We start from the raw sequence: 8,506 nt of genomic DNA, 5'->3' as shown, positions 1-8,506 counted from the left end.
AAATAATGAGTAGCGCTGTAAAAACGCGGTAATACCGCTTTAAAAACGCCCAGAAGCTATGGGAAGGTCAGATGACCACAGTAGAGTATAGGATGCTGGGATACCAGGAAATCCTGTTTGGAACAGGAGAGGAGATCAGTCAGACAAGTGACAAATTAAATCATGGCAGAGCAATCTTTTGAAATGCAGCCAACAGCTGCAGGATCAGCTGCAGAAGCTGAAAAGTCCTCAGAGACTGGAGATCCAGAGGAGTTCATTGACACCATGAGAAGGCACCCAGAACTCTGGGACAAAAAACACTGCTTCTATGCAAACCGCCTGAAGAAAAAGGCTGGATGGAATGATGTGGCTGAGCATCATATTGAAAATTGGACATCATTATCCAACAAAAGAAAAGCTGAGAAAAGTAAGTGGTTCAAATCCCAAACTATTCATATTCTGAATTGTGGTATTCATTACCATATTACCCCCTAAAGTCCAAACCACCCACCATAACCCTAATACCACCCTCATAATCCCAAACCACCCACCATAACCCTAATCCCACCCCTCATAATCCCAAACCACCCACCATAACCCTAATCCCACCCCTCATAATCCCAAACCACCCACCATAACCCTAATCCCACCCCTCATAATCCCAAACCACCCACCATAACCCTAATCCCACCCCTCATAATCCCAAACCACCCACCATAACCCTAATCCCACCCTCATAATCCCAAACCACCCACCATAACCCTAATCCCACCCCTCATAATCCCAAACCACCCACCATAACCCTAATCCCACCCTCATAATCCCAAACTCCTAACCCTAATCCCACCCCTCATAATCCCAAACCACCCACCATAACCCTAATCCCACCCCTCATAATCCCAAACCACCCACCATAACCCTAATCCCACCCCTCATAATCCCAAACCACCCACCATAACCCTAATCCCACCCCTCATAATCCCAAACCACCCACCATAACCCTAATCCCACCCTCATAATCCCAAACTCCTAACCCTAATCCCACCCCTCATAATCCCAAACCACCCACCATAACCCTAATCCCACCCCTCATAATCCCAAACCACCCACCATAACCCTAATCCCACCCCTCATAATCCCAAACCACCCACCATAACCCTAATCCCACCCCTCATAATCCCAAACCACCCACCATAACCCTAATCCCACCCTCATAATCCCAAACTCCTAACCCTAATCCCACCCCTCATAATCCCAAACCACCCACCATAACCCTAATCCCACCCCTCATAATCCCAAACCACCCACCATAACCCTAATCCCACCCTCATAATCCCAAACTCCTAACCCTAATCCCACCCCTCATAATCCCAAACCACCCACCATAACCCTAATCCCACCCTCATAATCCCAAACTCCTAACCCTAATCCCACCCCTCATAATCCCAAACCACCCACCATAACCCTAATCCCACCCCTCATAATCCCAAACCACCCACCATAACCCTAATCCCACCCCTCATAATCCCAAACCACCCACCATAACCCTAATCCCACCCTCATAATCCCAAACTCCTAACCCTAATCCCACCCCTCATAATCCCAAACCACCCACCATAACCCTAATCCCACCCCTCATAATCCCAAACCACCCACCATAACCCTAATCCCACCCCTCATAATCCCAAACCACCCACCATAACCCTAATCCCACCCCTCATAATCCCAAACCACCCACCATAACCCTAATCCCACCCCTCATAATCCCAAACCACCCACCATAACCCTAATCCCACCCCTCAGAATCACAAACCACCTACCATAACCATAATGCTTAAATTTTTTGCCTTTCAGTAAAAATAATAAAACAGCGTTGGAAAACGTTGCGAGATAATTACAAGCGTGAACTCGTAAAACAGCAGCAAATCAGGAGTGGATCCGGCGCGAGAAAGGGAAGAATTTACTGCCATTTTTACGAATTGGATTTTTTAAGACCAGTTATGCTGGAGAGACAGTAAGTATTACAATTATCCCTAATTTTCTAAATGATTGTTTTTTGCTAATAAAGGTATCTAAATAACTGCAATTTTCAAGTAACACTGTGTAATCATTTTTTTATTTAAGAACAGACAACAACTTCAGTAGCGAGAGTGGGGAAGAGGAGCTTATTCCCGAAACAAGCACTACCACAGAACCACAACCAGAAGAATATGTTGATGACAGGGAAACACCGGAGCCTCCTCCAAGAAGGTCAACAAAAGACAAAACAAAGAAAAACCCTGACAATCAAGAATTCATTGATCTTGTTAAAAAGCTCATTGATTCACAAAAAACTGAGAATTCGGAAATTGCTGCCTTCACTAAAAGTTTAATACCTCAAATTGCAGAGGTCAAAAGGGAATTCCAATGCGATCTTCGAATTGATATTTTGAAACTCATAAAATCATACCAACTGAAAGGTAATCCTCCCATTCTACATCCCCAACCCTCCGAAAACCTCAACCAGCCACAAAATATCCGCTATGGGAATCAATGGGAAGAATCTGGTTATCGTCCATCTTCTTACAGCAATGCATGTGGCCCAAACATGTTCATGACTCCCCAGTTCACTCCACAATTCAATCCAGCACCATACAATATGCCCCAAACTTATTATCCCCCAATTCAAGCTGCTCCTCCTCCTCCGCCTCCCCCTCCTCCTACTTCTATGCCTCAGCCAAACACCACTAGAGAGGAAATACACACTCACACCTCATTCTATCAAGATCTGTAATGTTTTATCAGAACAGTTAAACCTTCCTGGAAATTTTTGTTGCACTGCACTGTTTCTTACGATGTTTGAAGCTAAAATGTCGAAAAAAATACCATATATGTTTTGTTTTCTAAAGAAGTTTTTTTACTTATGATAGTTTATTTTGGAAATATCGTTTTTTCTATTACAAATGATAATATATTTGTTTGATATTATTAAAGGAAAAGAAATGCCAGTTCATGCATATGTGCAAATTGACAAATAAATGTGAATTTTTTGGCCTAAATATAAAAATTTGTATTATGTTTATGATTGATAATATTAATACATGTGATTCTAAAATGACTTAGCATTATAAGTAGTCGTTCACATGGTGATATAATAGTATCCTGTCTCATCAAGGCAGGTGTCAGCAGGTCAAGAAGAAAGTCAAATCAATGTAAAAGAAGGGATATGTTGTTAAAAACTAGACATGTGCAGATTTTTTTTTTTTTTTTCGGAATTTCATTTTCATCAGAAAACTTAATTTATTTAGTTACTCCCGAAATTATTTTTTATTTATTGTGTTTTTCGTTCAAAAATTGCATTCGTCATAAAATCCACATGAATTACGGTCGAATCTGTCTTTGAAGGCTTATGGTGTCTGTCGAATGTATAAAGAATATTTGACGGAGCTAGTATATAGCATACTTTAGAACCCTATTAAAGTCTATGTGACTCCAACGTTCATAATCTAAATTGCTAATTTTAAAGGCTAATTTGCAAGTTACTGTCCTAAAAAGTGTTTGGGGACCCGGGTCCTGCCCCAGGGGACATGTATCAATGCAAAAAAACTTAGAAAAACAGCCGTTTTTTCGGGAGCAGTTATTTTAATAATGATTAAAGTGAAACAATAAAAGTGGAATATTCCTTTAAATTTTGTAGGGGGGGTTGTCTATAGTATGCCTGTTAAGGGGCTAATGTTTCTGGTGCTTAGAACTGTCCCTGCACAAAGTGTCATTTATGCTGGAAAAAAAGTCCTCTAATATCACTCGCAGCTATTATGAATTGTCAGCTCCCGTAATACAGAGAACACTCATTGAAAGTCATTGTTAAAAAATCGTATAAATTTTTTGCAAAAAAGCGTGGGGGTCCCCCAAATTCAATTACCAGGCCCTTCACGTCTGGTATGGATATTAAGGGGAACCCTGCCTCAAATTTATGTAAAAATTTGACGTGGGGTTCCCCCTAAATATCCATAACCAGACCCTTCAGGTATGGTATGGATATTAAGGGGAACCCCGCGTCAAATTTAACTAAAAATTGACGTGGGGTTCCCCCTAAAAATCCATACCAGACCCTTTAACCGAGCACGCAACCTGGCAGGCCGCAGCAAAAGAGGGGGGAATGAGAGAGCGGCCCCCCTCCCTCCTGAACCGTACCAGGCCACATGCCCTCAACATTGGGAGGATGCTTTGGGGGTCTGTGACCCCTCAAAGCACCTTGTCCCCATGTTGATGAGGACAAGGGCCTCATCCCCACAACCCTGGCCGGTGGTTGTGGAGGTCTGTGGGCGGGGGGCTTATCAGAATCTGGAAGCCACCTTTAACAAGCGGACCCCCAGATCCCGGCCCCCCCTGTTTGAAATGGTAAGGGGGTACAAAAGTACCCCTACCATTTCACAAAGAAAGTGTAAAAAATGGTTAAATCAAACAAACACACTTTTTAAAAATACCTTTATTAAAACTACAAAAAAATAAAAGATTCCAGTGGCGGAAATCCACTCTTGCTATCCAGCGACGGATGATCATCTCTCCAGCGATGTCTCATCTCATCCAGCGCAGCGCAGCATCCTTCTTCTGTCTCCGTGGAGGAGACACTGCAGGCATTCCGGCGGCTGACGTTTCTTATATACGGAGGGCGGGGCCACCCGTCGCCTGACCCCGCCCCCCTCTGACGCAAGGGGAAACCCAGGGTTCCCCGTGACGTATGGGTGCCCCCCCTCTGATGTAACGGAAACCTGCCTGTGTTCAGAGATTTGGACATGGAGGAGTGGGATTACTCACAACCCTAACCCGAAAACCACTCCAAAAAGACATAATCCCAACCTTTGTCCCACGCACCATAGTCCCAAAAGACAGAATACGACTCAATTTTATTAATTTTTGGATTATTAATTAATGAAATTTCAACGACTCTCAAAAATTTGATCTATTGTATTTAATCTAAACATTATTAAATGCATACATCAAATGTGATAGCAGAATAGCAGAAGACTATATAAATCCAAATAAATATGTAATTGGACAAACATCCAAAAAATTAAATGACTCTTACAAATTTTTTTATGTATAATCGAACATGTCAATGACGAAGAAATCCAAAAAAAAGCTTAAATTTCATATTTGGAAAGGTTTAGATCATATCACCCTGCCAACTTACTGCACCTGCAGGACTCAAAAAATAATCTGCAAACTCGTCCCTTATAGTAAAACCCACTCTTGGGCCACGGACATGTGGAAAATCGGCTGGTTCCATGTTATGTGACAATGTATCCTCAAAATTAATGCCATCTCTCTCCCGTACTAAGTTGTGTAACACACATGCTGCCTTTATAACTTTACAAGCATTTTCTACTTTTAAATTAATTGGTTTCTGGAATATCTGCCATTTGTTGGCCAGTATTCCAAAGGCGCATTCGACTAGTCTTCTTGCTCGGCATAGACGGTAATTGAAAATTCTCTTCCGAGTATCTAGATTTCGCAAAGAGTATGGCTTCATAAGATGCTCATGGATGGCAAATGCATCATCAGCCACAAAAACATATGGCAAATCAGGACCCTCTGTCCCAGGCAATGGTTGGTTATCCGGCAAGTCCAGTTGATTGGAAGCAAGACGCTTTCCAAATTTTGTATTCAGGAAAACTGTGGAGTCTGCAGAGCTACCAAATGATCCAATATCTACAAATATAAATTTATAGTCGGAATCTACTACAGCCATCAAAACAACAGAAAAATACTTTTTGTAGTTATAGTATTGACTTCCACTATGGCAAGGTTTTATTAACCTAATATGTTTGCCATCAATTGCACCTAGACAGTTCGGGAAATTAGTCTTGATGAAGAACCGCTGTGCAATATCCTTCCATTTCTGTTTATTCGGAACGGGCATAAATAGATGTTTGAGATTCCATATTTCATCACACGTATGTTTGATAATTTCACTCAAAGTAGATATTCCTACTCGGAATTCATACTGTAGTGATGTGTACGTATTTCCAGTTGCCAAGTATCTGTAAAAAGAGAACAAATAATTTTAGCGTTCGAAATAAAAATGAGGATTAGATGGGAAACTATGCAAAATAAATAAAGTCATAACAAGAGAGATCAGGATCTACATCTGTCCGCTCTCAGTCATATGCTGCTCAAATTACCTCAGCGTTAGCAGTAATCGTTCACATGGTGTTATAGCATCTCTGCAATTGGTATCCTGTCTCATTAAGGCCGGTGTCAATAGGTCGAGCAGAAAGTCAAATCTATTGAAAGAAATACATTAGGGTTAGGGTTTTGAGTTGTAGAGTATGGGGAGTGGGATTAGGGTTAGGGTTTTGAGTTGGAGAGTATGGAGAGTGGGATTAGGGTTAGGTTTTGGAGTTGGAGAGTATGGAGAGTGGGATTAGGGTTAGGGTTTTGAGTTGGAGAGTATGGGGAGTGGGATTAGGGTTAGGGTTTTGAGTTGGAGAGTATGGAGAGTGGGATTAGGGTTAGGGTTTTGAGTTGGAGAGTATGGAGAGTGGGATTAGGGTTAGGGTTTTGAGTTGTAGAGTATGGGGAGTGGGATTAGGGTTAGGGTTTTGAGTTGGAGAGTATGGAGAGTGGGATTAGGGTTAGGTTTTGGAGTTGGAGAGTATGGAGAGTGGGATTAGGGTTAGGGTTTTGAGTTGGAGAGTATGGAGAGTGGGATTAGGGTTAGGGTTTTGAGTTGGAGAGTATGGAGAGTGGGATTAGGGTTAGGTTTTGGAGTTGGAGAGTATGGAGAGTGGGATTAGGGTTAGGGTTTTGAGTTGGAGAGTATGGAGAGTGGGATTAGGGTTAGGTTTTGGAGTTGGAGAGTATGGAGAGTGGGATTAGGGTTAGGGTTTTGAGTTGGAGAGTATGGAGAGTGGGATTAGGGTTAGGTTTTGGAGTTGGAGAGTATGGAGAGTGGGATTAGGGTTAGGTTTTGGAGTTGGAGAGTATGGAGAGTGGGATTAGGGTTAGGGTTTTGAGTTGGAGAGTATGGAGAGTGGGATTAGGGTTAGGTTTTGGAGTTGGAGAGTATGGAGAGTGGGATTAGGGTTAGGGTTTTGAGTTGGAGAGTATGGAGAGTGGGATTAGGGTTAGGTTTTGGAGTTGGAGAGTATGGAGAGTGGGATTAGGGTTAGGTTTTGGAGTTGGAGAGTATGGAGAGTGGGATTAGGGTTAGGGTTTTGAGTTGGAGAGTATGGAGAGTGGGATTAGGGTTAGGTTTTGGAGTTGGAGAGTATGGAGAGTGGGATTAGGGTTAGGGTTTTGAGTTGGAGAGTATGGAGAGTGGGATTAGGGTTAGGTTTTGGAGTTGGAGAGTATGGAGAGTGGGATTAGGGTTAGGTTTTGGAGTTGGAGAGTATGGAGAGTGGGATTAGGGTTAGGGTTTTGAGTTGGAGAGTATGGAGAGTGGGATTAGGGTTAGGTTTTGGAGTTGGAGAGTATGGAGAGTGGGATTAGGGTTAGGGTTTTGAGTTGGAGAGTATGGAGAGTGGGATTAGGGTTAGGTTTTGGAGTTGGAGAGTATGGAGAGTGGGATTAGGGTTAGGGTTTTGAGTTGGAGAGTATGGAGAGTGGGATTAGGGTTAGGTTTTGGAGTTGGAGAGTATGGAGAGTGGGATTAGGGTTAGGGTTTTGAGTTGGAGAGTATGGAGAGTGGGATTAGGGTTAGGTTTTGGAGTTGGAGAGTATGGAGAGTGGGATTAGGGTTAGGTTTTGGAGTTGGAGAGTATGGAGAGTGGGATTAGGGTTAGGGTTTTGAGTTGGAGAGTATGGAGAGTGGGATTAGGGTTAGGTTTTGGAGTTGGAGAGTATGGAGAGTGGGATTAGGGTTAGGGTTTTGAGTTGGAGAGTATGGAGAGTGGGATTAGGGTTAGGTTTTGGAGTTGGAGAGTATGGAGAGTGGGTGTCACGTACCTTTAAGCAGAGCCCGGATTGCAGGGAGTGGCCTCTCGTAGACCTCCGACTCGAGAGACCCTGGTAATGATGACAGGGGCTCAAGAGCACAGAGGGGCACAAGTGCCTGACTGGATAGCAGGTGGTAGAGGCAGAAGACCGTTGAAGGAGGAGGTGTATTGTAGTCCGGTGTCAGAATGCAGGCAAGGAGAGGTAAGGTTCAGCAGACAGCAGAAGGATTCCTGTAGTCCAGTAACAGCATACAAGTGGTTGCAGGAAATGACAAACAACGGAGGGGTTTTGTAGTCCAACAACGGATGCAGGTGTAATGGAATAATCAGAAGTGGAAGAGTCCAGTAATCTTCAGCCAAAGGTAGAAGGCTACAGATGCAGAGGGAGAACAGCCAAATATTGCGGAGGACTGGGAGGTGTCCTGTAGTACAACAGTAAGCAACTTACAGTTGACGGATGGTGAAACAGTCCAGGTCAGGCACAGGCGGGCAGATCAGGTACAGAAGCGGAATCCAAAAGAGTAGTCGGGTACAAGCCAAAATCGGGGGGCAGGCAGCAAACAGCAGAGTCGGGAACAAGCCGGGTTCGATATAGATCAGGATAC

At 43.2% G+C, this 8,506-nt stretch overlaps 1 protein-coding gene across 1 annotated transcript; it reads left to right on the top strand.

Moving 5' to 3' along the window:
* Positions 1-1,657: 1,657 nt before the first annotated feature.
* On the top strand, positions 1,658-3,003 carry LOC143924051 (uncharacterized). The gene is made up of 2 exons (XM_077448084.1): positions 1,658-1,993; positions 2,104-3,003. Exons 1-2 carry the CDS (start codon positions 1,980-1,982, stop codon positions 2,750-2,752), a joined length of 663 nt encoding a protein of 220 aa, XP_077304210.1. The 5' UTR covers positions 1,658-1,979; the 3' UTR covers positions 2,753-3,003.
* The last annotated feature ends 5,503 nt before the right edge of the window (positions 3,004-8,506 follow it).

The sequence above is a fragment of the Lithobates pipiens genome, unplaced genomic scaffold, assembly GCF_037356315.1.
Source record: "Lithobates pipiens isolate NorthernLeopardFrog02 unplaced genomic scaffold, aLitPip1_a1.2 Scaffold_22, whole genome shotgun sequence".
NCBI classification, from domain to species: Eukaryota; Metazoa; Chordata; class Amphibia; order Anura; family Ranidae; genus Lithobates; species Lithobates pipiens.
This window is presented reverse-complemented; position numbering and strand designations above follow the sequence as displayed.